Source organism: Alligator mississippiensis, chromosome 3, assembly GCF_030867095.1.
Source record: "Alligator mississippiensis isolate rAllMis1 chromosome 3, rAllMis1, whole genome shotgun sequence".
Taxonomy (NCBI): domain Eukaryota; kingdom Metazoa; phylum Chordata; order Crocodylia; family Alligatoridae; genus Alligator; species Alligator mississippiensis.
In genome coordinates, this window is record NC_081826.1 from 81308519 (window position 1) to 81335836 (window position 27318).

Consider the following 27318-nt stretch of genomic DNA (forward strand, 5'->3'; position numbering starts at 1 on the left):
GCTAAGGAGAGGAAAGAATCAATACAGACAATCAACTGCCCTAAGACAGACACAGTACTGGTACAAGTTTTGCCCGTCAGCAGCTCGGGGTGCAGGGCCCCAGAACCCCCCTGCACTGATCTGCTCGGCAGCTGGCAGGCGTCACACCATCCCTGCAGCTGTCACCCTGCTGTGCCTTAGCACATGCAGTGTCACCCATGGCACCAGTTTTGCTTGTTCGCAGCTTGGGATGCAGTTCCCCCCAAACCCCTGCACCAATCTCCTTGAAATGTGGCAGGCTTTGTGGCCTCAGTAAGAGCTACCACCCCTGCAGTTTTGACCCCCCTGTGCTGTAACACAGCCGTGACATGAGTTTGGCTTTTAAGAATTTGGGGTACAGTTTCCCCCCAACCCCTGCACCGATCTTCTTAAAACGTGGCAGACTTCATGCTCTTAGCAGACTCTACCATCCCTGCAAGTTTCATCCAAATCATAAGAAAAATAATAAAGTTATAAATCTTCCATTGATTCCCCATTATACCCTATGGCCAGATCTCCGAGGTGGCTCTGAAGGTTCGGAGCTGCTTCGGCCGGATTGAGGCAGAAACCCAGGCTGGAGCTGCGGATCAGATTGTGGCCATCTGAAGCTGCTGGATCTGAAGCCAGATTGGATCGCTGTCGACTTGCACAGGCCTACTGCTCTAAACATTTTAAAGATAAGCCATGGAAACGAAGGTTTATCTTGGAAACAGTTCATCCATGACATTCCAGGGAATTGTTTGAATGGTCAGGGGAGGTAAAACACTTCATTTTCTTTCCTTCAGTGTCCCAGGATGCATACCTCTCAGCCCCTCTGCCCCTTCCTACTCTCCAAATCTCTTGTGGTTCCCCACCCCTTCTCCCTTCTCACTTATATCAACTTCTCTGAGTTGCAGAGAGACCATGGAGCTGGGAAAGCCTGCTTCCCCCAGTTGCCTGATCTGACTGTAGGAAGCCCAAGGAGCCCCAGGAGTGCTCTGGCCCGTGATCTAAGTGCAGAGTGGCCTCATCAGTTTCAGCCCTAGCACAGAGCTCCAGAGAAGCAGTTTCCTGGGGGCTCTGTACTCAGGCCAACTCTGATGCATCTGTTGGGTGTTGAGAGTAGCTTAACAGCTGTGGGACCCTGGAGCTAGGGACAGCATGCACTCCCAGCCCCAGCGTCTCACCACTTAGGCCAGGACAACTCCCTGCTTCCAGCCAGCACAACTCCTGCTGTCCCTAACCCTACTCCCCCCTCCAACCCAATTCCAATTCATTGAGACGGATTCAAAATTTTAGTCCTTTAATTTTTTGTTAATCTTTTCTTCACGTCTTTCTCTTTATTCCCCCCATTTCTCCTCCCCACCTCACTTCAAACAGTTTATCAAAATTTCTCCCCTCCCACTCTAGCTAGGTTCCTGCTGGATGTGGAGGGAGGGAAGACCCAATGCTGGTTTCTCTGCCTTCCAGCTATATCACACCCTGAAACAACATGAAGCCTTCACTTTTAGACTTCTCTAAAAATGCTATAATTTTATGACATTACAACATTCCACAGATTTTTGACATTATACAGGTAACCTGTGCCAAAGCTCGAATATAACACTTTTCCCCACAACAATCGCAGCTAATTTGAGTTAATTCGGGGGCAGGCCAGGTCGGTAAAGGGCTGTGTTGCTCCCAGGTTTTGATTTGATCAATTGGAATTGACTCAGATGCAATGTCTGGTTTACCCTAGCGTCTCTTAAATTCCTTCTTAAGACTCTTTGGTTGTGATGCATGTAGAAAATTTGATGGTAGTTTGGGCGCTATCATGCTGATAGGAACTGCCCCTGTGCTGACCCGTATTGTTTCTTTGCACTCCATCTTGTCTATCTTGTGTGTATCCTTGGATTGTAAGCTCTTCAAGGCAGGGGCTGTTTCTTTGTTCTGTATTTCTAGAGCATTTGCATGACCGGGTCCCTGTTCTGTGACTGAGCTTTAGGCACTACAGTATTATAAATAAATGTGAATACTTCAGAGAAATCCGTAGAATTAAAAGCTAGGTATAGGCCAGTGAGAACTGTAGAAACAGAAAAAGAAAGGACTTTTTTCTGCCAAAGATATTGCTGAAAAATATTACTCAAGCTAGTCCATTTGCAGTTTATTTTTAAATGAGCATTACCAAGGCTAATACCAGTGTTCTCATGTTTTGGTTTGCAGCTGTAAAGTAAAATGTTAATAGTCTAAGTCCTTCCCTGCTGCAAATCAGCAGACCCTGCTAAAATAACCTTACACCAACTGACATTCTTGCCTAAAAGAATAGGTTTTACTGTACTTTGCACTTCTTATAACCAAAAAGAAGCTAATGCATTTATTCAGTTCAGATCCCTAGCTTGTTACACTTACAAGGTGACTTTTGGTGTGAGGAATCTGAGTCTTTCTGAGGCTTTCATCCTAGCTGTTATCATTCCCAAGTATTTGTAATTATGATACTTATTATTCTGGTGCTCTTAATATTTTCTTAGTTTCATTATGGTATGAATTATTAGTACATGTAGCCTAGAATTTAAGAGTTGTTTGGCTTCACATAAGTTTGCATCTGCATTCTGATATAAATGCTGGTATTTGGCTTCTGGTAAATAGTTTGCAGTCACTTAGGTCAGGGGTGTCAAAGATGCAGCCTGTGGGATGGATCTAGCCTGCAGAGCCCCATCATCCAGCCCTCAGTGCTGGCACTAGGTCTTAAGTTGATCCAAGTGCCACACATGATGCCTGCTCAACTGGCCCCACTCATGTGACCCAAGGCATGAGTCGCAATGGCACCTGCCTCAGCTGGTCCAGGACCTGTGCCACACCTGGCACCTATGCAGGGTCACTCTACAACCTCCTCCCCATCTCACATGCTAGATGCAGTGCCCCCATCAGTTGGTCTGGGATGCATGACATGTATAGCTTGGGTCCTGGACTGACCAGAGTGTGTATTGGCATGCAGGGAGGGGGGAAGGGGCAGAGGGAGAACATGTTGTCTGGGCCCAAAGCAATGCTAACAAGCTTATCCTTATGGTAATGAGTCTACTTGGCCTTAGTGGCATGTGCATTTAGCTACACTGCTTCTAGTTTACATGGCAATCCGTGTAGATCAGAGTGGTATGTTTTTGAAGGTATCACTGTCTGATCCGATAAATTTGCTGTGTAGACATGGCCTGCTTCTCTTTTCTTGCCAACATTTAGTTCTAGAAGTACAGCAAACAACTACTACTACATGTCACTTATTTCTAGTGCCTGTCTCATGTTGGAGCTTCCCTAGACAATTGATTTTCTGCCTCCCTCAAGTTCTGGATGTTCCTCTGTTTCTCTTCACTGGCATTTCCTCCCACTCTGCTCCCCAAGGTCAGTCTGGAGCTCTGGCAGAATTCATATTAGGCTTGTGGGGCCTGCTGTTCCATGGCTGAATCCATATGGTGGAAGCAAACATAGAACAACCAAACACCATGGACTGAGCAGAGATCTGGATGCTGACCTTGTGTTTGGAAGTCCTTAATTATGTTACGCTGCTTTTAAAACACATCCTGGTTCTTTCTAGAAACTGAATGGTCCAAACCACTATGGGTGCCTACTTGACCTTAAGTGTGAGGAGAATAAGTATCTACTTAATCAACTTATACAGCCTTTTTACAAGAATATGCAAGGACTTCATTTAAAGTATCTGAGTCTTATGAGCAGGGATCCTGGTTTTTGATTTTTAAAAAATCCCCACTTGTTGGTTAAAAAAAGTAACCTCAAATGCACATTTTTCTGTGATTTAAATGAAACGCCATACATACATACATACATACATACATACATACATACATACATACATATAAGTGGTGTTTCATTTTACATAAACCATTTGTGCACACATGCACAGAACAATAGAGTCAGCAGGGAACATGCTCCTCATATGAAAGTACCATACAGGCTCTGATCCAGGGTAGTCACTCCACCCACCCCTGCGCCATCCTTCCTCCTGTTTTCCCATCAAATTTAATAGAAATAAGATAATTTCCTGAAATGGAAAGCATGATGCATGCACCAGTGCAAACATGGATGAACGTTGTGGCTGGCTTCAGGCCTCACTGTTAGAGGTGTAAGAATAAAATGAGAAACATAATAGAGATAAAATTGCATGCATGACATTCTGCCAAGATGACAGTATGTCGATAAAAGCTCACAAAGTCAATTTGTGAGCTCTACTGGGCACAGATAGCTAGAGTTGAAAGGGAACTGGCATCTCTCTGGGTTTGGTTTGGTTTGGTTTAGTTTGAGCAAATATTTAGCTTGTTATTCATTGAGTCATTATGAAAGGCTGCAGAGAGTTCAACACCATTTGGAGTTCTGTTACTTTTGGTTAGACTGTTCAGTTTCCAAATGTCACTCTGATTGGTAGGAAGTGTAATAAGCAAATGGAGAGAAACAAAGCAAAAGCCAAATTGTTTATAATCTCCTCCACTGCTGACTCTAGGTAGTATTTACTGAGTAGAGGAGAAACAGGCAAAAACACTTTCCTCATTGGCAAACCACGAACAAACTGTCTGATAACGAAAAAACGTGACAATATGCTATCAAAAATGTTAGGATGGGCAATATTCTTGCAAGAAGCAAGGATTTTTGTGGATGATACAGGAGACCCTCACCATTCGTAGGGGATCTGTTCTGGAGATCCCTGCAAATGGGGAAATCCACGAATACTGACAGGGCTCCCTGTCAGACCCCACAGCCGCCCCCTGCTCCCCCACTCCCGCAAGAAGCTGGAAGTGCGGGGCTCCCCTGCAGCGCTTGGGGACAGACCACAGCTGCCTCTGGGGGAGAAGTTGCCACCACTGCCACCTCTCTCCCTGTCCCCGGTGCTCACTTTCTGCCCACCAGGTTCTGCCCTCCCCCTCCACCCATCCGGCTCTGCTCTCCACCCCGCTGTTCCCAGTTCTGCCCTCACCTGCCCTGCACAGTGCTCCGTGCCTGCTTACACAGGGGCAGGAGCTTGGTGTGCAGCACCAGAGGGAGCCACAGCGGTGCTCACCTGGACCCACCCAGTTGGCGTGGTGCACCACGAATATTCAAGTTCGTGAATAGCAGATTTGCGAATAGCAAGTGTTTCCCATATATTTTATTGGGCCAACTGTATGGTTGAGATTAAGTTAGACAAGTTTTGTGAATGCATGGCATTCTTTGTCAAGTCTGAGGAGAGAAGCAGGTGACAGTGATGATGACTGAGATTGGAGAGGAGCAACATGGAGGTAGATGATTTGGAAAAGAGGTGCAGTCAAACCTGACAGTTTAAAATGATCAAATTCTCTTCATTTGTTTTTGCTTTGCTTGTATAGAAGAAACATCTGTAAAAATGAAGAGGAGCCCCCTCTCCGCCTCCTCCCCCACCTTAGCAAGTATAAGATACTTATATCTTTTATGTGAAAATTTCGAAGTTTCCTAAAAATCCATTTTTTCAGTCGTCTCTAACATGGCACGAGGATTAGATTGTTCTTTGGAACAACAAACATACATGATGATGAATATCATTTAATCAAGAGGGCAGTCATGCCAGTCCTGTACATTATGCACTTTCCCTGGTAGGTGCTCATGTGAATTTGAAGTGTGCAGTAATTGCAGGATCAAGGTCTTTACCAGGAAACAGAATTGCTGAAAACACTCTAATTTTGGATCTAATGTTTTGCCCATTAATAGGGATTCTTTTTTCAAAGCACCATGTAAGTAAGAGGAAAGAAAACAGCTCCACTTTTTCCCATTACATATCTTTTCCAGAGACTGCTGCACAAATACTCTTGCTACTTGAGAAGTTTCCCTGATGAACATGGATCAAAACTGAAATACACTTTTCCCCTTGGACACTGCAGGGAATAACTGAGTCAGAAAGAAAGAGCCTTACTTATTATGGATAGGTCTGTGAAGGATTTTTTTTTTTGTAGCCCTGCTTCTTATGGAAAACAAATCCCGTTACTGACTACACTTTCTAGGAGTAACACCCAAATACACAGGACTGGCTTGGCTGTTTTGATTTGTTGATAAAAATGTAGATCAGTCCCAAAATTAGATGACCATTTCATAGTGAATGTACAGGGAAAACATCATCCCTCCTAAATGCCACTAGTTCTGCTGTAGAGGAGCCCAGTTGGTTGTGCTCATGTTGAGGCATAGTCACCACCATTGAGCAGCATTTTGCAAGGCAATAATGTGATAATATGCATGGCTGAAGGAAAGAAAGCCCTTGCCAGAAAAGCATTTTATGTGCATACTGACAAATTTTATCATTTATATGCCACCTTGTGCCTTGATAGGTAGAGTAGTAAAATGTATCCTTATTATACAGATAAGGAATGTAGAAAAGTTAAATGGCTTGATTTAACACCATGGGGAAAGTCATGGCCAGACACAGTCCACTTGTGTATTTCAGATACCTTTCTTTGTGTCCTTAGAGGCTTCAGTAATCCAGCTGGGTAGGAGTTTATACATTACTATTTTGAGGCGCTCTCTCAAAAATAGAGGAAGGGATTAATAACTGTTTATATAGAATGAAAATGTCCAGCAAATCTTGCATAGCTGTATGAACCATCTCTTAAAAATGTCCAATTGTGGGTAATCCATGTACACTGACTGATCTTTATAAGACTGTCTAAAAAAGAAAAAAAATTAAGAGCATTGTCAGGTCCTCTGAATTGGGGTTGGGGTGCTATGACCTACTTTATAAGCTCAAAGTTAGATCATGGCTGGCTCTAATGTGGATAGATGTGAGAGTCCAGATTTTTTCATGTAAGAGCTTCTTCCCTGTCTTCATGTGGTTGTGTTTAGGACAGGGCACAATCCCAGCCCTAGTGCTTTTTTGTATATATGGGTTGTGTTGAATTGATGGTACTAGTCAACAGCTCTGGGTAGGGAGGAGCTTGTGCTATGGCCATTCGCCTTCCTCCACATCATAAACATTGTGACAGGATAGTGTTTTCTCTCCTGAATAAACAGTGCTTCACTTCCCTGCACTTCTGGGAAACAGAGCTTCTGCTAAGATACATAACTACCTGCTGTGTATAAAAAGGTTCCTGTTTCCCCATAAAATAGACTTAAAAAAACCCCCAAGAAACTGCAAAATAAAAACAGAAGAGTGCTAAACTGCTGGGAAACTAGTCTTAATTTTATATTTGCTCACTTCAGTTGTTGCTGCCTGGATCAATTGGAGGGCTTTATTGCCAGTTATGTTAAATGCAAAGAGCGCTCTTCTCCTGAAAAAAATAAAACATTGTGCCGTGAAGCTGATTCTGGGGACATGAATTAGCTGTTTGATGCAACCTAAAAAGTCACCCCTGCACGTAAGCTAATCACTGAGGAAGAGGCTGTCCAGAAGACATTCTGCCCCAAAGAAATTGCGGCTAACACAGCTAAAAGTGTTTCCTTGTTCCTCCCGGTACTCTGGATGGCACATGGGGCAAGATCAAGCCTTAAATGAAGACCTGTAGCCTTAACTATGTTTTGAAAATTAATTTCTCGCTTAGAATAAAAGAATCTTGTATCACTTAGGCTGGCTAACTGCTGCAAATATTGCATCACTGATTTGGGAGAGGCTCCTGGCACCAGAGATTCACAGCTAATTTATACATGTGAAAGGAAACATTTTCCCTATACCATGTCATCATTTCTACTTAGAGCTACACAGTGTGCTTAAGTGACTTATTTAAAGGGAGGCCAATATGGCAATTGGGGGTTTTCTTTTTTGGAGGGATGGAAAGTTTGTGTGTGCTGTTTTAAGATCCATTTTAAAAAAGAATTGGCCCTTGCATTTGTACTTTCTGTTTTACAAAGCAAATATGGCCACTAGATGTTGGCTTGATTAAAAAATGTGTTCAATATCTTTTTAGCCTATGACAGTTGAAGAGAAGCTGTATTTATTATACATGCTTCAGCTGCAGTAAGCTTCACCAAATTCTGGTGACTGCATGTCATGAAGGACCTACTGGGTAAAATGCTGTCCAGCCACTTAAAACTTTTAAAAATTCTCCAAGGGTTTAATCCAAGCCCCTGTGTGATTGTTGGAAAGACTCTGATTAACTTCAGCTGGGCAGACTCCTAATAAGATTCAACAGTCATTTACTCCTAAGGTGATTGTTCGGAAAATTGCATTAAATCATGATCTTCCTGGAGCTTTTGGGCACTGGTAGAGACAAAAGGGGAGCAACATCTATGATTTTAATTTCCCAAGCATAGTTTACTCACTGACTTTTGCTCACCACCTTTTTTGCTGCTTCTTATATTGAGTCTGTGACCCATGTTTTATAGAAGGTCAGAGTACAGGAAACCCTCGCTGTTCATGGGTTTGGCATTTATGGTTTCAAATATTTATAAATACTGAACCTGCATCTTAAATACACTTACAGTAGCACCTTGGGATCTTCACGCTTGTCACCACTGGGCTCCCGCCACTGCTGCCGTACTCCTGCTGCCGCTGCCATGCTCCCACCATCGCCAGCGCAACCATGCCCTCCCACCCAGCTGCTGGGGGCACTGCGTTCATGAACATAGGCGGCATTCATGAACGCAGTGCCTTATTCGCGGATTTTGCCATTCACGGGGATCTCAAGAACACATCCCCCGCGAATGGTGAGGGTCTCCTGTAGATGATTGTGTTGGTTCTTTCTGGCATTGAGTGCTTGGCACCATTGAGAAGCTGTTTTTTCTTTGTTTTGCATGTCTTTAGACCAAGTCTCTTGGGGTGTGCTTATACCTCCTCTGTGGATATCAAGACTGCTTTAGTGAAATAAATACTGCTTCCACACCACACACTGGAAAAAAATATAATGTAGTTGTCTTTTTGACGCATGCCCCAGGGTGGTCTCAGGCTCCCACTCTGATTCACTTCTGAGAATGCCCATTGGTAGACTTGGTCTCACTCTAATTGCAGTCACATTATTTTTTTTTTTAAGTGTGCAGTGTGGGAGAGCTCTAGCTAGCTTTATTTCTCAGTGGCATTCTTGGGCTTGCTGTGCAAGAATAGACCTAGATATACAGGGGTACATAGAAGCTGACATTTAATCTCTTGGGCACTGTCACAGGACTGAGCTTTTTTATAAGAGGGAACTTTTTTACATGTTCTGTTCCCAGCAGAATGCCTGTTAGTTTCAGTATCATAGCAGTAACTATGAAAAATACTTGTACTTATCCATTTTGTGGAACCTATTGCTGCTGAAACTTTGCAGGAACAAATATTATAAAAAAAATATGTTCAGCAAACCTAAATACATGTTCCAAATATTCATTCTCTTTTGTTATTACCAGGAGTTAATGTGGCCAGGTGCAGGAGTGAGATGTAGTGTACCTGAGAGAAATCATAGTAAACTAGATGTTATTTATCTAAAGCACAACCTGGTGTGCCTCATTTTCTCAGGCATGGTTTGTTTCTTCCAGCTGGTTACTGGCGGGGCTTAAGTCATTGATCAGAAACCTCTGCAAATATTTTACAGGAATCAGAAATTACTCTTCAGTTTGCTTTCCTTTTAGCTTTGCATTGCAATACTCTTAATCAATAGCATTTAATGTACTCGCCATCAGAGGTGGTTGCCCTTCAGTGAAGTGTTTTCTGATATACATATGGACACATCCATTCATAGGCAGAATCTAGTATTTTGAAAAGGAGGGTGCAGATGGTGAGGTGCATCATCACATAGAAAACAACACATATTTTTCTCCAGTTAAAAATAAACTAGAAGCTTTACTTATATGCTAAGCTCTTGGCCTGTATTTTTCAGTTTAAGTAAAAACAAATATAACTTTATTGGAATGAGTTAAACAGTTTGCAGGGCTCTGAAACAAGAGCTTCCTTATCAGGAGCAGCTAATGGACAGCTGGATTGCAGAACAAAGGATAGCTTGATTGGTGGAACATCAACCATTGAAAAGGAGAGAGTCATTAACACCTGTCTAAAGGACATTAAGAGGGATCAAGTAGATTATATTGAGCCATGAAGTCAATTGACTCCCTCAGCACTACCTGACTAGAAATGCTGCTTTCACTGCCAGGCAGTTGGTTTTAAACTTTTGGATGGACCGGAAATCCAGGGAGGTGTGCAGGTGCACCAATGAACCCCCTCCTTAATCTTGCTCTGCCTCCACTATAAGTAGAATGGGCACTGAGTGCAATGTAGTGCTTGTACCCAGCCTGCCAAGTAGCATAGAACTCAGTCACGGTTAATATTACAGTGAAAGCATCAATGAACATATTAGCTCACCCAGTCTGTGCTTTTAGTCCACAACCACTCTCTGTGCTGGGGCACACTCCTAGCCTAATGTACAGCTCATTCACAAAAGCTCCATGAATTGGGAATATAATCCTGGTTTCCCTTTATCCTTCTCATGTTAAATAAAGATAAGAAAGATGCTTGATACCGGCATTATGTTCTGGGATTTAATACATTTGGACAATGTAGTCTTTTGAGCTGAATTTTTTATCCTGGAGCATCTGTGTTACTTTTATATTTCTATATTTACTTTTGGCCCCTCAGTAGAAGTTTTCTGGAAGGTCTGCAGTTTTTACTGACTTTGAAGGAATTTGCAGGCCACATTAGGTGTCTTGGTGAGCGTGGGTTTGCAAAAGCTTATGCTTTGTGATGTAGTCAGTCTATAAGGTACAAATCTAGCCTGCCTTTTAACAGTTGGAGACAGAAGCCTAACTGGAAGTTTCAAGGCATCATCTGAAAGAAAAAAGGGTTAATTTCCCCTCAACTATAATATTGTTTGTATAGAAAACTCCTTTCTTACTTGGAATTTTGGTCATCAAAACATATTCTATTCTTCATTCAGATTATTATGGTTATACTGTGTTAAACTTCTTTGCAATATGAGAAAAACATTTATTATTGCTTTTGTCATAGTGAAACTGGGTGCTCCCCATATGCACAGAACAAAAAGACCATTCCTGTCTGACAGGCTTAAAATCTAAGTAAAAGATAAGCTGACAGAAAGAAACAGGCAGTCTTGTCAGAAGCACCAGGAAATAATGAGTAATTAATAGTCAATCTGAGAGGGGAACACCTCCAGGAAACTTGCTCCCTAATCTTGCTCATGGGTAAAAAACTGGCTGGATTGTCAGGCTCACCAGGTAGTAATCAATGGCTCAATGTCTAGCTGGCAGCTGAGATCAAGTGGAGTGCCCCAGGGGTCAGTCCTGGGGATGGTATGGTTCAATATCTTCATTAACCATCTGGAAGATGGGATGGATTGCACCCTCAGCAAGTTTGCGGATAACACCAAGCTGGGGGTGTAGTAGATATGCTGGAAGATAGGGATAAGATTCAAAGTGACCTAGACAAATTGGAGGATTGGTCCAAAAGACATTTCATGAGGTTCAACAAGGACAAGTGCAAAGTGCTGAATTTAGGACAGAAGAATCCCATGCACTGCTACAGGCTGGGGGCTGACTGGCTAAGCAGCAGCTCTGCAGAAAAGGGCCAGGGGGGTTACAATGGCCAATAAGATGGATATGAGTCAGCAGTGTGCCCTAGTTGCCAAGAAGGCTAACAGCATACTGGGCTACATTAGTAGGAGCGTTACCAGCAGATCAAGGGAAGTAATTGCTCTGCTCTATTCTGCACTGATGAGGCCACATCTGGAGTACTCTGTCCAGTTTTGGGCCCCCCACTATAGAAAGGATGTGGACAACTTGGAGAAGGTTCAGTGGAGAGAAGCAAAAATGGTTCAGGGGCTGCGGCACATGACTTCCGAGGAGAGGCTGAGGGAACTGGATGTATTTAGCGTGCAGAAGAGAAGATTGAGAGGGATTTGATGGCAGCCTTTAAGTACCTGAAGGCTGGTTCCAGAGAGGATGGAGCTAGACTGTTTTCAGTGGTGGCAGATGGCAGAACAAGGAGCAGTGGTCTCAAGATGCAGCAAGGGTGATTTAGGTTGGATACTAGGAAAAACCTTTTCATTAGGAGGGTGGTGAAGCACTGGAACAGGTTACCTGGAAAGGTGTTGGAATCTCCATGCTTGGAGGTTTTTAAGGCCTGGCTTGATAAAGTCCTGCCTGGAATGATCTTGTTGGGGATGGTCTTGTTTTGAGCAGGGGTTTGGACTATATGTGACGTCCTGAGGTCCCATTTTGTATGATTCTACGATCTTGTCCTACAGCTGCCATATAATGTCCCTTTTCTGAAATAGGCATAGCTCCTGTCCTTAGGCTATAAAGTGGTTGTGAAGCTATTCCAACACTGGGAGGCATTGCCTAGGGAAAACATTATTTTAAGTTAGGGTTTCTTTTAATGGACATTTATTTTAAGTGGGAAAATGGATGGTGCTTCCAAAATGTTTCTACAGCTTTTTCAACGGAGAAGTGCCTTTATCAGCCAGCCCACTGTGCTATTCATCCTCATTGTACTACTTCTCCATCCTTCTCCCAAGGACCATGGATCATGAATCCCTTAGCCATGGACTCCCAAGGACCATGAATCCCTCTTTTGTTGCACATACAGAATGAATGATTTTGTGTAAGAGATCAGGTTGACATTTATTTATACCATCCTTAACAGCATGGCTAGGGACAAAAATTACACATATTCTAGTATATGTGATTGGAAACTGATTCCAATCTGTAACACAGTAGAAGTTCAGTGCACACAAACTGTTTTCAAAATGCCAGAAACCAGTTTAAGATGACCTGGATGGATGAATGGATGGATGTAGTATCAGACATAAATGATTGAGCTTAAATTGGTTTATTGAGTTTCTGTCCCAGATTCCCTCCAGGTTCAAGTTTAACTCAGTCCTACAGCATCCCAGGATGCTTTGCATCTCTCTTGCAAACCCCTCTTTGCAGAGTGGGCAAGCTAGCTTTGGCCTAAGCTCTCTGCTGCAGCTGAGCAGGAGGCATGCTCTACTGCTCCCCAGCTTCTGGCTTGAGCCACTACAGGCATGTGGCTGCATGTTTGGAATCAAAAGTCAATGTCTCTTCACTTGCTTATCAGTTCAGTCTGTGCAGCTTAGACTAACCTGTGAAGATTAAATTGGTTCAGCCTTGGGCTTTTTGACTGTCTGTACTTAGCCCATGTGATCTGATCACCTTCTTGTGACTGTAGATCATCTTTCTCAATTTCTTTGAGATCAATCTTGCGATATCGAATGAATGTGTTTTAGCAAGTGCAGAGGTATCTTAAGGTTGTCCAGCATTCAGAGGCAGAGCCCTTTCTTGGATGAATTTCTACTACCAAACTAGAATTGGTATGAAATGATGCAGTGCATTTCAGCAGTATGTTAAATAATGCAAACGATAATGTGATACATTCTTTCTCATTTTGCACCTATGAGCTATAGCAAGTTTGCATTGCATTCACTCATCTTGGGTTTGTTTGGGGGTTTTTTTCCTTTGCTTTGCAGCCCGATGAACAGTGATCGAGACCTATAGAAAAAGATGCTTGCATTTGATTCATCCCCACCAAATATTGCCTTCATATATTAAGCATACTAATTAAGCTGCAGATACTTACTGTTAAAATCGTTTTAGCAAGAATGGGTAGTTAGAACCATGCTTGGCATGCAACTTTTTGAGTCATGTGCTGTGCCACTAAATTGTATAATTAAATCTGCCCATAGGTTTGCTTTTGCAAATGCATGTTCTCATGCACTCTCCTTACTAATCATTTGGAGCAGTAATTATTTTCAGTTTCTGTAGTATCACACCAGTTATCCTACCGGCTATATATGGAGGCAATAGGGAACAAAGGATGTTTTTCAGGATGTGATATGTATAAGATATGCTCTATAATACATTTTTCTCATGTCTTGTTAGTTGTCCCTGAGGGAAGATAGACTTGTTTAATGACAAACACTGTTTCTGAAGGAGGAAGATGCACACATTTTATTTCAGTTTAATTTTGCAAAATATACCAGTGATTTTTATCTGTTGATCCTTTAATCCTACTCTCTTCCAAATGATAACCACATTTAGAGATGCTCATTTTCATGAATGATTTGCAAATGTGTGTGAAATAGTTTTTTTCATGTCATTATACCAATTTGCATTTTCAGATACAATTACAGTAAATGAATATACAGTATTAATATGAACACACAGAAATTCTTACATGTTTGTGTGTGAATTGGGGCATTTTTCCACTAAAAATGTGAACTAAATTTTCCTTAAAAATTCAGCAATGAATATTGAAATTGGGTTTTTTTATTGAATTTTCTCATTTAGAAAAATTTAAGCACTTGCATTTTAATGAGAAATTTTAAAATCTATAATAATGGGATCATTGGAAGTAGGGTGGGAAGGGATCTCACAACATCAACTAGTGCAGCCCCCTGCTCAAGGCAAGATCATCTCTGATTAAACTATTGCAGCCAAATGCCTGTCCAACCTGATCTTGAAACTTCCGAGGGATGAAGATTCCACGATTTCTCTAGGTAGGTTATTCCAATGCTTGACCATACTCATAGTCAGAAAGTTCCTCCTAATCTCCAACCTAAATTTCTTGTGCTGCAGCTTGAGGCCGTTGCTCCTAGTGCTGTTCCTTACAGCCATAGGTGGCGGAAGGCCGGGGCTAACAGGGCTTAGCCCTCTCAAACTAATTTTGTGGCTGCTGGCGACAGCAGCAGCACCACAGCACTACCATCCCACTGTGCCCAGCACCACATGGCATGCAGCCAGGCCCGTACCGTATGTGGTCTCAGCTTCATGTGGCTCCAGAGCATGCCAGCCCTGCAACAGCCCTGCAGAAGGGAGGGGTGGGGGTCAGACTCCCAAATAATATTTTCTCCTGCTGCCTATGCTTACAGCTACAGTCAACTCCATCCATTCTATTATCATCCTTCAGGTATTTGAAGGCTGTAATCAAATGTGCCCTCAGTCTTCTCTTCTCCTGACTAAATAACTCTAGTTCTTTCAGCCTTTCCTCATAAGTCTTTCCTTCTTGGTCCCTAAACATTTTTTGGGGTTCTTTGCAATCTGTCCACAACCTTCTTGAAATGTGGAGCCCAAAACTGTACACAGTACTCCAGATGAGGCAGTGTTAAACAGAGCAAAAGGATCACTTCCCTTGATTTGCAAGTTGATATAATCTCTTGAGACAGTCCAGTATGCTGTTGGCCTTTTTTTCAACGAGAGCAGTCTGTTGGCTTATATTCAGCGTATGGTCTACCATAACCCCCAGGTCCTTCTCTGCAGCACTGCAGCCTACTCCATCACTCCCCAGTCTGTGTTTGTGCATGCAGTTATTCTGTCCCAAGTGCAAGACTTGGCACATGTTCTTGTTGAATATCAACTGATTGATTGCAGACCATTTTTCTAGTCTGTCCAGGTCATTCTGGATCCTAGCTCTACCCTGCAGTGTCTGTACCTCCAGGCAATTTGGTATCACTTTCAAATTTGCTAAGCATGCACTCAATTTCATTGTCCAAATGAAGATGGTGACCAATACTTGGACCCAAGAGAGACTCCTGGGTAATCCTGCTTGATACCTCTTGCCAAGCAGCTGTTGAACCATTAATGACTACTCATTGAGCATGATGATCTAACCAGTTATGTATACATCTCCAATACTTTCACCAAGTTTTTGTTTCCTTATCTTGTTAATGAGAATGTCCTGGGAGACTGTGTCAAAAGCCATACTAAAGTCAAGGTACATTATATGTACTATTCTCCCCCATCCCCCGAGCCTGTCACCTTTATCATAGAAAAAAATCAGAGTATTCAGGCATTACTTGCTCTTCATAAATTCATGCTGATTCTTCCTGATTACTTTGTTCTTCTCTAGGTACTTCACAATAGATTCCTTGAGGACCTGCTCCATAATTTGTCCAGGTACTGAGGTCAAGCTGACTGGTCTATAGCTCCCCAGATCTTTATTTTCCTTTTTTGATTCATCTGGAAACTTGTCTGACCTCTGTGAGTCCCCAGTGAGTCCAATGGCTCTGAAATTACCTCAGCCTATCCCTTCAGTACCCTAGGGTGCATCCAGCTCTGTACTCTCAGATACTGAAGGAAGGTACCACAGGGTAGAATGCATCCAGCCCTGCTGACTTCAGAGCATCTGGCTTCTCTAAGTAATCCCTAATTTGTTCTGCCATTATTCTAGCCTTTTTGTTTCCTTCCCTATCTTTGCTGAGAACTGCACTTGTCATCTGGTAGTGGCCCCCCGTTTGTGAAGACTGAAGTGAAAAACAAATAAAACTCTTTAGCCTTCTCTACATTATCCATAACTAGACTGCCTTCTGTGTTTTGTTTCATTTTAGTATTTGAAAAGTTTGCCCTTGCGTGGATTGTAACTGTTAAATTATTGAGTAATTAGAGTCCATTACATTATGAGAAGGGTCATAACATCTGTTTACGTACACTCTTATAAGTAAATAAATAATCCAATATGTAGACATCTTGAGTATGTGTGTGTGTTTCTAAAACTACCACAAATGGGGTTTGCACACACATACTTGAGTGGGCATAAAATTTTGCAGTGCAGGGGAATTAATCAGATCATATAAGATTTTTTGCAGCGTATATCTGCTGATTACTATTTTATTCTTACTCTTGTTTTTGATAAGATACCAGAGGGAGCAGATAACATTATTAGCTTCTGCTTATTAACAGAATTCTAGTTGAATTAATTACATTTTGAAGACAATGTTTTAAGGAAAAAGAATAAAGTATGGAAATAAGGAGCATGGTCCAAGTTTCCACTTTCTGTAAGGTTCTGTTTTGAGTTTCAGTTCATTGACACAATTGTTATTTAGCTAGGCTGGCCTCCTGTTGTACTTCCCATTCTCCCATCACGTTAGAATAATTTGCTCATACAAACTTCAGAGAGCCTCCTTAAATTACAGCCATCCATTCTGGACTTGTTTTCCCCGCAGGCTTGCCTCCCAAAGGATCCTGCTTACCATTTCCCTGTGTCTGTTAAAGTCCACTATTCTTATTCTGTTGCTCTCATTCCTTCCTCCCTTTAGGATTTTGAACTCTTATCATTTTGTGATCATTGGGTGCATCTACATGAGATGCTTTACTGCGCAGCAAACATCACTGTCTACACGTGCAGATGCTTACTGCATAGTTAATTACTCAGTAATGTACATATAGGTGCTGACCGGGAGCAAATTTGCTCCTGGTCAGTCCCACCAACAGAGGTCCACCCCCAACCTAGCCCCAGGGCAATGGGGCTGGGATGGCTCTTTGCCTGCCCCAGCCACTGGCCCTTAAAAGCCAGTGGGGGCGCCAAGGCCCTGGGCCACCTGCAGCGAGCTTCTGGCCACTGCATCTCCTAGCAGAAGTCCCAGGCCAGCTGGGGAAGACTGCCCGGACCCTGGCATCATGTTGCTGCACAGCTGCCTGTTCCACACTGTGCCCCTGCTCTAGGTGCTGCAGGCACCTGCCAGGCCTGGCAGCAGTCTGGGCCACCTGCAGCCAGCCTCTGGCCACTGGGCCACTCCAGCTGGCCCCAGGCCAGTCACAGCAACCTCCCTGGACCCCACTGCTGGTGCCTGGCACAGCATCACTACATACTTTTCCATGCTGTGCCCCTGCACTGGGTGCTACACACACCTGCCCAGGTCCACCAGCACTGTCACAGAGAGGCCCAGAGAGCCATCGAAGGAGCCGTGCTGGCGTCCTCCCCAACGCAATACACCATGTCCCATGATTGCAGCTGGTCCCAGGAGGAGACTGCGGACCTCGTGGTGCTGTGGGGTGAGGCCAAGGTCCTCAGCCAGTTTGTTCGAGCAGGTGCTTCAATGTGCATATCTATGAAGGCTTGTCAGGCCACATGCAGGAGTGTGGGCATAAGTGGTCAAGGCTCTACCAGCACAATGGTTCACTGTCACAGACCACAACTGTCAGTGGGGAGCTGCCCACATCTCCATGCCCTTTATGCAGCAACTGGACCACATCCTTGTGCCCTGGGACTCTGGTCAGAGCTGTTCTGTCTACTTGAGCATGGGCGGCCTGCCTGAGCCTCCGCTGTAGCCTATTAGCCTGTCACCTGTAGTTCAGCCATAGGTAGTTCCCCAGGTAGGAGTGGAGGTTGCAGAGCAGCGTGGGCTTGCCCTCTGCACTGTCAAAGCTTAGGGTTCTGTGCCAGGTTTGCAGGTGCATCTGCGGCACCATGGCAATCAACAGCAGCAGGGCATAGTGGGTCAGGCACTCCTCAGTTTGCACAAACAGCTCCTTGTGGTGCTCCTGGGACACTCAGCAGGGGCACCCTGGCACAGGGGGGGCTGGCCCCACATCACCTCTTCAGAGAGGTCCCTTGGGAGGAAGGCAGGAGTGCCACCAGTGCTGCATCCCGGTTGGTCAGGAGCCTCTCATACCCCAAGCTAGGGCTCTGTGGGCTTGGCACAGGAAACAGGCTGGCCTTCTAGATGGGGGGAGGAAGCAACAGGGTCAAAAGCCATGGCAGCAGGTGCTGCTAGGAGCCAGGACTGTCCTGGCCTGGGAAGGGGACAGAAGAGGCAGGCTGCCTGTGGTCAGCACTCAGCGGTCCACTTGCCCTTGTGGAGTGAGCAAGGATGGGGGGCTTAGCCAGCCTGTGCCAGGGCCTGCGTGTCTGCCTTACCATGTTCCCTGGGCACCTGTGCATCCATGACCTCTGATCTGAGACTGGGCAGTGCATAGCCCCCTGGTATGGGGAATGTTATCTCAGAAATGTTGCAAACAGCCTTTTTCTCCAGCCTCTCACAAACAGTCTCTTTCTCCTGGCTTTGTAGAGGCTGAAGCTGCATGCAGGGGAGAGGCACCAGTTGGCAGCAGGGATGCACTATCAGGGTCACTGCCAGTCTCAGCTGGGGCCCTGCATATTCATTGGCTCCAGCAGCACAGGACTCAGGACTGGACCTGGCTGCTGGACTGGGTAGTCATGGTGGCTGAGTGGCTGGTGGACTCACGGGCCTGGTGCATGGAGGACGTTGCCTGTAAGAGAGGGGGGTGGCGAGGGAGCGGGTGGACCAGAAATTCAGGGACAGGCTCCTGGCCCTGTAGGAGAGGCACCTGGAGGCCCAGGAGTGGCAGGCTTCCCTGGTGGCCAGGGCAGTGGAGGCCATGGAGGACGATTCCTGGATGATGAACACTGTCCTGGCCTTGGTGGTAACCTTTGTTCCACCCACTGCCTGCCCCCAGCCCTAGCCCTGCCTGCCCCCTGGCAGTCACCCGCTGCCCAGCAGTAGCTCCTCTCTGTTGGCCTGGGCTGAGGTATAGCAGCACCTCCACCAGCCAGGTGCCCCTGCCCTGACTCCTGCCACTCAGGCTCCATGGCTCAGCCCAACCTGCAACAGGGCCAGGACTGCATGTAGGCTCTGCTAGCTCAGCCTGCTGGCTGCAGGAGGAGGATCCAGTTCTGACAGCAGATCAGCAGCCACCTTTGCCCCTGGGCAAGCCCCCCTCTTGCTGGCATTGCCATGGTGTGCATACCTGCAGGGTGTGACCAGAGGCCAGGGTGCTGGTCACTTGTCCCCAGGCTCCTACCCCTAGGCATCCCCATCCCACCTCCCCCCACCCTGAGAGGGTGCACACAGCACACACTGAACAGGATCTGCATGGGGAAGAAAGTGCTTTATTGATGGTGGGTGGAGTGAATGGTGGAGGGGCTTTGTGGGGAGGTGGTGACGGGAGGATGGAGTCTGGCCTAGGGGAGGGAGGGAGGACAGGGTCTGTTATTGAGGATGGAGGGTCTGTGTTTGTGGAGGGGAATAAAGTGCTTTTCTGAGAACTGTCTGCAGTGAGCATGGTGCTGGCAGTGTGTAGGGCGGGGGTCCAAGACTGACCATCCAGATCGCCTATGTGCAGTCTCCAGTCCTGGCTGGCTGGGCAGGCCCACAGGCAGTGGGCTGGAGGCCCTTGAGTGTGTGGACAGCACCAGCGGTTATCCCCGACACACTCCAAGAATTTGCTGGACTGCCTGTGTACTGCTGTGTTTCCCTCCCAGCAGATGTCCTGATAATTAAAGTCCCCTTTGAGAATCAAGTCCTTTAATTTGGAAGTTTCCATCAGTTGTCTAAAGAAGGCCTTGTCCACTTCCTCCTTCTGGTCTCATGGCCTGGAGCAGATGCCCACCACAACATCGCCCTATTGCTCTCCCCTCTGACCTTTACCCAGCTTTCAACAGGCCTTCCTTCCACTGTGTACTGCACCTCAGAAGACGTGTACAGCACCCTTGTATATATGGGAACACCTTCTCCTTTTTACTCACGACATGTGAACTATCCCACCACATCTCTAGACCCAATTACAGTATAATTCCTTGATTGCATTAGGACCTCCAGCTGTTCCCTTTTGTTGCCTGCACTTCTTACATTAGTACTGGGGTTTCAACCTTTTAAAATAAGAGTACCCTTGGCAGCTCCCTTTTTAGTAAGTGTACCCTGGAGGGGGGGTGGCAAGTGGGCAGATGTGGAGTGGGGGCATGGCAAGAGGTGGAGAAGTGGTAGCACAACAGCATGGGGTGGTGGCACGCTGTCCCCGCCCACATATTCCCTGGGACCTTTCAAAGTACCCCAGTTGACGACCCCTGCATTAGTATATAAACACTTAAGGTATCTGATTGTCCTATCTTCTCCCTGAGACCATTGTTACGACTTCTGCTAATCTGATACGGTGCAATACTTTTGCATCTATTTTTTCATATGTTCTTGAAAACAAACATATAATTTGTAAATATAGACTTGTCAAGGATTTTCTAACTAAACGAAGCCACAGCAATTTGAATAGCCGAGATTGTCAGTAAACAGTAGGTTTGTATATTTTGCAGTTATTTTTCTATTACAACTAACAAGACTTAGTTTTCAGTGTGACTGATCTCAGTGTATTTCTATATCTTCACGGGAGAGTAACTTACCAAGTATAATTTCACAGAGGTTTTCATCAATGATTCATGTCCCTAGTGTATTTCTCCCTTATTTAAAGATGTAATACAAGTTTCATTATGATCTCTGTTAGAAACTCTCTTGTTTGAGCGGGTTTTCTTTTCCTCTTCTGTATATTCTGAAGCATAAGATTTGATTACCTTGATCTAAGCAGACACAAATTAATCCCTGAAACCTTTAAATTCCATTTATTATACTGGAGATTTCCTTCTCTGAAGGGTAAAATCTATTTAATAATTGTGATCTCCTGTATAAATATAGTTCTGGTCCTCCAGGGTCTATGGAATTGTATTGTTCTAAGAAGGTACAAATGTTATCGGTCATAAAATTATCCATCCTCACTAGCAGATTAAACAGTATCAAGCATTCATGGTTTCTATGGGCTGACTTGCTACTCTTAAATATTGTCTTTTTTCAGTTGTTGTAAACATAGTGGCCTGTAACTTCTTCATATCAGAAGCATATTAAACTGTTCACATTTTAAAAGATGTAATGATGCATCATTTGTTTTAGGGGGCACCAATTCACATATATTTACTTAATTGTATGCTAGGAATGTAGTCATCATTGGAAACATCTGGACCAGATTTTCAGTTGGTATGTAAACATATGTATGTTGGAGTTGCATGCATTGGCACCTACTCAGGATCTACCTTTCTATGGGCAGGTAATGTTAAGTGTACAGTTCTCCTTTTTTAAATTTCTGTATGCTTAGTAGCAACATAATTCTAAGGTTCATGCTCCTTATTTCATTTATTCTTTTCCTTAAAATGCTTTTTTCAGAATTAAATATATTCAACTAGATTTTCCACTAATAAGCACCAGGATAGTGTTATCTGCTCCCCCTCTGGTATCTGACCATAACTGAAAGCAAGAACAGCATAGTAACCAGCAGAAATAAGAGGCAAAGAAATCTTATATGATCTGATTCATCCCTTTGCATTGATCATTCTTTTTGACTGCATAACCACCATGCTATTCAGATCTTACTTGTTTAGCACTCCAGTGAGGAACAAGTGGGCATTAACAGGGCCTTCATTTACATTCATACAACCTTACAAGAACACTAGCTTCTACACAGAATTTTATGCCCACTCAAATATACATGTACAAACCCTACTCGTGCTAGATTTACACACACAAAAAAGGAGGCCTGTATATGTGCATTGTATTATTTATCTACTTGTAAGAATGTGTATAAAAAAAAAAATTACATGTGCACCTGGTTTGCTCATTAAGAATATATTGCCTCTAAGCCAAGTCATGTTACTCTAACTACTGTATTGGCCAAACTTAGGAAAAGGATGAACAGTTTCTAGTACTAGCTAGGAAACTCTTACCATTGCTTTATTTCTATTTTTATGAATTTTAGCATTAAGTGTTATGATATCTTCTACAAAATCTGCCATTCACCATGGAAGTACTAGACAAATTTGAATTTCCCCATTGATCTAGAAGTTTCTACTAGATTATTTAGACCATACACTCTTTGGGGCAGGAACTTGGTTCATTGCATCTCTGTTTGGTGGCTAGCATGAGAGGGCTTCTGTTCATAAGTTGAACCTCTGGTTGCTACCTCAATGCAAATAAATTAGTACCATAATAACTATAGATGATATATAGTTTTATATTTGTTATTGTCATAGTTCTCCATCCACCTGTTAAAACTTGACTTAAACTGCTTGTAAGCTTCTTGGAACTGATAAAGTCTTTTACTATAATGTCTGTAGAGTACCTATGACAGCTGGACACTGATAGGTAGATGTTAATTTGATTAAAAAACAATAATAATAAGTTTCCACAAGTGAATGCAGTAAAGAGAAAGTAACATATTATACTTCAGCACCGGTCGATTTTTTTTTTCTTCTTTCACATGGTTCTTCATTGAATCATAGTGTTTTGACAGCGGGCCCACGATACACAGGCCCCTGCTCCAAAGCTTACTAGAGTTAATCAGAAGTCACCTTTTAATTGATTTTGGTGGGCTTTGTGTCAGTCTTTGATGACACCCTTCACAATTTGTGACAAGTTATTAGTTACTGTTTGGATTAATCTGATTAGTTAAAAAGGTCATTTTAACAATTGGAACATTAAATACTTGTATTATGTTGGGTCTACAAATGTTCTTGAAAGTCACATTTTCAAACTGTCCTGTGTCCAGCTGCACATTTTAGAGCCATATTTCCCAGTGTATAAGGACACTAATCGTGCCCAGGCATAGTGTCCTTATATATACTAAAACTTCAATTTCAGCAACTTTTGAGTTACAACCTGCCACTAAAGTTAGGGAAATGGTTGTCGGTTGTCTCTTTCACTTTAGTATTTGGAAAGATTGGCCTTCAGCCCACCATTAGATTATGAAAAGGTCATTAAGTTTGTTTCTTCTTCAGCCTATATACTAGGTGCCCTCCCAGGGCTTTCATTGAGTAGTAGCTATGTCCATTGGATCCAGTAAGTCAGACCACATCGATTCCATTAGTAGAAATTGAAGACCAAAATTGACACTTATCCATTAAGACTGTGTTGAAGACAGTTTATATATCTTAGTCACATCATGAAGTGAGTTTAGCAAGATGATTCAGCAGATCTCCCCTGCTGGTGGGAAAGTTATATCCAGTTAAAGACTTGGCAGGTATATGATTTGGCATGTCAATTTTAAATTAAAGGGTTGCAAATGACTTAAACTGACTGACTGTTTCCTGGGTAAAATGGCCCATATTTTTGAATGGGAATGGGAGATTATTTCTCAGTTCTACTGAGTTTAGGCATCTCATTAGAATGAAAAGCCATTTATTCAATGCTGGCATAGCAGCCAAAACAGTTACGTTCTGTGAGATATTCATTGTGTACAGTCTCACAAGCCCAAGGTGTTTCCTGTAATATAAAACTTGCAAACTTGGAGAAAGTCTAATTAAAATCTTGAGAGAGATCTCCACAGTTTAAAGTAGACTGAGCAGTACCATTTGTATACATCCTAGGGTTTGGGGGAGGGGAGAGGGATTCAGAAGACCCCTCTGTCTCACTCCTGCATAAAATAATAGTAGCTTTGGCAATAAGCACAGTTTTTGCAGCTGTTAGTTTTTAGCCTGAGTCTAGCATGGGGGAATGCTATTCAGCTTACAAACTAAGCAAGCTCATTAACAGCTTGTTGCAATTCTGCTGAGAGCTGTCAGAGTGAAACAGCAGTAAAGCACAATTGGCAGCTGAACACAGTGCATCTGGTGCCCATACACACTCCTGCTTGTTTATACTCAGCACTACAAAGCGATTCTTTTCCTTATTTCTCATTTGAGGCTGTAGATTCTCAACCAGGTGGAGCTCAGGCAGCTTATTCAGAAGTCTGCACTTATTGGAATATTTTTATTTGTATCTACCTTGGGAGTGCATAGTTTATTTCTGAATAGGGTTCAGAAAGGTTCATAGCAGATTTAGGGCTTCCCTTGCAAGTGGAAAATTACAGTATGAAGAAGTTGTTTGATCTGGGATAATTTGAAATTTGTTTCTAGACTTCTGGCTGGTTCAGAGATGTAGCCCAGGGATACATCCTTAAGGCAACTGAACCTTAAGTAGTTACTGCAAGTAGTTAGTGCTGCATTTCAGGCTTAAATAGGTTATATCTATGAAGAAATATGCTTTGCTTCTTCATGAGCCTCCATGCTCACAGACATGGGGGCACTCAAAGACACATGCACTTTCAATTTGCCCCCCCCAAGTTCTGCAGTTATTCTCATCAAAAGGGCACTAGGTCTTGACTTCAAGGGATTCCATATAAATATCCCCAAAGTCACCCCATTGTCCACCTTCAAGTCTGCCCATGAAGTTCCCCTTTTGCTGTGATGCATATGAAATCTTGACAGTGGTTGGGCAGCTGTGGTGCTGGGACCACTGTTTGTCTCGCTGTTCACAGGAATGATTTTACTTCCCATGTCTTTGTATTTGTTTGCCATGTTTTTGTTTTGCATGAAAATCGTAATCTCTTGGAAGAAGAAACATCTTTAAGTTAGGTATACGTGCACTAGGATTCCTGGAACTTGGTGTTTTCTTTACTGTTGTTTTAGTATTTACTCTCATATTGTGGTATATCAATTTTAAGAGTCACTTAACATTTTTAAAAACAGTTATCAAAACTACACAAAGGCTATTTTACTATTACAATCAATGGTATATCAGCAGTTCATATACATTAGCGTGCAATTTAGTTTAATTGTTAAATTTAGTTTAATTGCTAGTTTAATTGTTTTAAGTGCTTTTAGAAAAACTAATTGTGTTCAGAGCCAGTAGTCCGGGTAATTCATCAGCCGGCTGGGTGGAACTCCCCTTGAGTTATTTATATATTTGTTTATGTAATGAGATTGTTATAAGAAGTCTTTAGAGAGAGGACAGAAGAAAAAAATTAACAAACTAAAGGAATTCCACACAGTAAATTCAATATAAACCAAGGATTTGGACCAGGAGGTGGGGATGTCTGGCAGTGTTGAAAGTCAGGAAAAAAAATTCTTCTGATCCTTAAATTGTCTTCAGCTGTTTATACAAGAGTGTTTTTGCTTTTATAACTTGAGAAGTGTAAATAGAGATGGGATTAAGATGGCAGACCTGCCCTCAGAAGGCTCCAGATGTGATGGGCTTCTTGCCTTCCTCTGAAACAATTATGCAGGTATAAAGTAGCCTTGTGGAGAGTAGTTAAGTCATGAGAAGCATGGAGAGGCATTTTAGCAGTAGAAATAGCTAAATTGATGTCTTATACATGCATTGTTTTGAAAGTATGTTTCTCATACATGCTTTTAATTAATACTACTGTACTTCTTTTTCCTCTCTCTCTGTCTCTCTGCACTGTAAGATGAGTGTTGCTGTATGCACTGGATTTTTTGCTGCATGGAGTCCATATGCTATCATAGCCATGTGGGCCGTCTTTGGATCCACGGAGAGGATTCCTCCACTAATTTTTGTTGTGCCAGCTGTCTTTGCAAAGTCCTCAACACTCTACAACCCTGTTGTTTATCTTCTCCTGAGGCCTCATTTCCGAAATACCATTGCCCCAGACTGTGCAGATCTTCAGCAATTATGCATCAGGACTTGCTTTTGTCTCAAAGCCCTACCGAACTGCAGCTACAGATCAGTTCTGGACGTCAGGCTGAAAACATTTAAAGGACGAAATGAATCCAGCTGTAACTCTGTGCAGACTGTAGAAGGATGCTCCCCCTATCTCCCGTGTGAAAAGTGCAATGATACTTTTGAATGCTTTAAGAACTATCCAAAATGCTGTCCTGAAAGGTTCAGTACTATAGAGTGCACTACTCAAGAAAATGTGTCCTTTGAAAATAACTTCCAAGTTAAAGTGAAGCAGGGCACCAAGAAATCTGTAAGAGTGGTTGTTCGAGGAGAAAAAAGATCTGAAACTGACCATTTGGAAATCACTTTAGAAGCAACACCTGTGTGCAGTAGATTTACAGACCTTTAAGGTTTGTTAAATAAAACCTTCCAGAAAGTAATGAACTTACGAATGCAACCTTTGCTAAACATCACTTCCACCATTCCCTTTTCTATACAGTTCTCCTGACTCCCTTCTATGTCATCTGATAAAACGTTTTATATTCTGTGGGTTCAAGACACAACTTTAATGTAGATAAGAAAGTTTTAAAACATGGCCTGCTGTTTTAAGTATTGCAAAAATTAAAAGATAAATGCTATGTGAAATGCTTGTTTTCCAAGAACGTATAGAGGATAAGTTGGCATTATGTCACTGATGCTAGCGCTGGCAGCAAAGAACATTTTGTTCCTTGCATTCAAGAGACAAAAAGGCAAATTCTGCTCTGATTTCCACTAGAAAAATAAATCAAACTAACTAACATTTTAAACAGGTATGTTCTGTAATAACACCACTGTATCTTTAAGAAAAATTGAGCTCAGAAATGATGCAAGATTACTCTGAGTTTCGGAGGTGATACCAGCTGAGATTCAGGTCCTTAGTATAAATTGGTGCAGCTGTACCCTGAAGTCAGTGGAGCATTTAGCAAGTGAAGATCTGGTCTCTATGCTACACATCTTCTATTCAGGTTACAGCACTAGTGTTACTGATCAAAATTGCTCAAGCCTTTTTCTTTTTCCATATTCCTAGTTTCTCTCCCCTCCCTATTTATGATCCTTCCTCCTCAGTGGGATGCCATTTTTCAGCATATGAGGAAACTCAGTCAGGTTTGTGGAGCTGCAGCAACTATGTCCTTGTGCCTGACCTTGATTTTTGTTTTGTTTTCTGAGGGAGGGGAGGCTTTGCAAATGGCTGACACCTATCAGTTGACACTGTTGGAGCTTGATTCACCAAACACCAGCATCCTTCATCTATTTTGCTACATATTTGTGAGTTTCAGCAGCGAGTGATATATCATTTCGTATTATGAAAGCAGAAGGCATCCATTGACAATGCCAGGCTCCTGACTTGGCAGCACCATAGCTTTCTTGTTCAAGTGTGCTA

General features: G+C 43.1%; 1 protein-coding gene across 3 annotated transcripts in view; it reads left to right on the forward strand.

The window, feature by feature from the left end:
- LOC102561887 (opsin-5) overlaps positions 1–26543 on the forward strand; it is a 114120-nt gene extending 87577 nt beyond the window's left edge. For 2 of the 3 annotated variants that reach the window (XM_059724143.1, XM_059724144.1), the window contains 2 exons: positions 21403–21516; positions 25687–26543. In XM_059724143.1, the coding sequence (XP_059580126.1) occupies positions 21403–21516; positions 25687–26307 (735 nt within the window). In that variant the 3' untranslated portion in view covers positions 26308–26543. The remainder of the gene's footprint in view (positions 1–21402; positions 21517–25686) is intronic. The other variant, XM_006276156.4, reaches the window with a different exon arrangement.
- Positions 26544–27318: the final 775 nt, after the last annotated feature.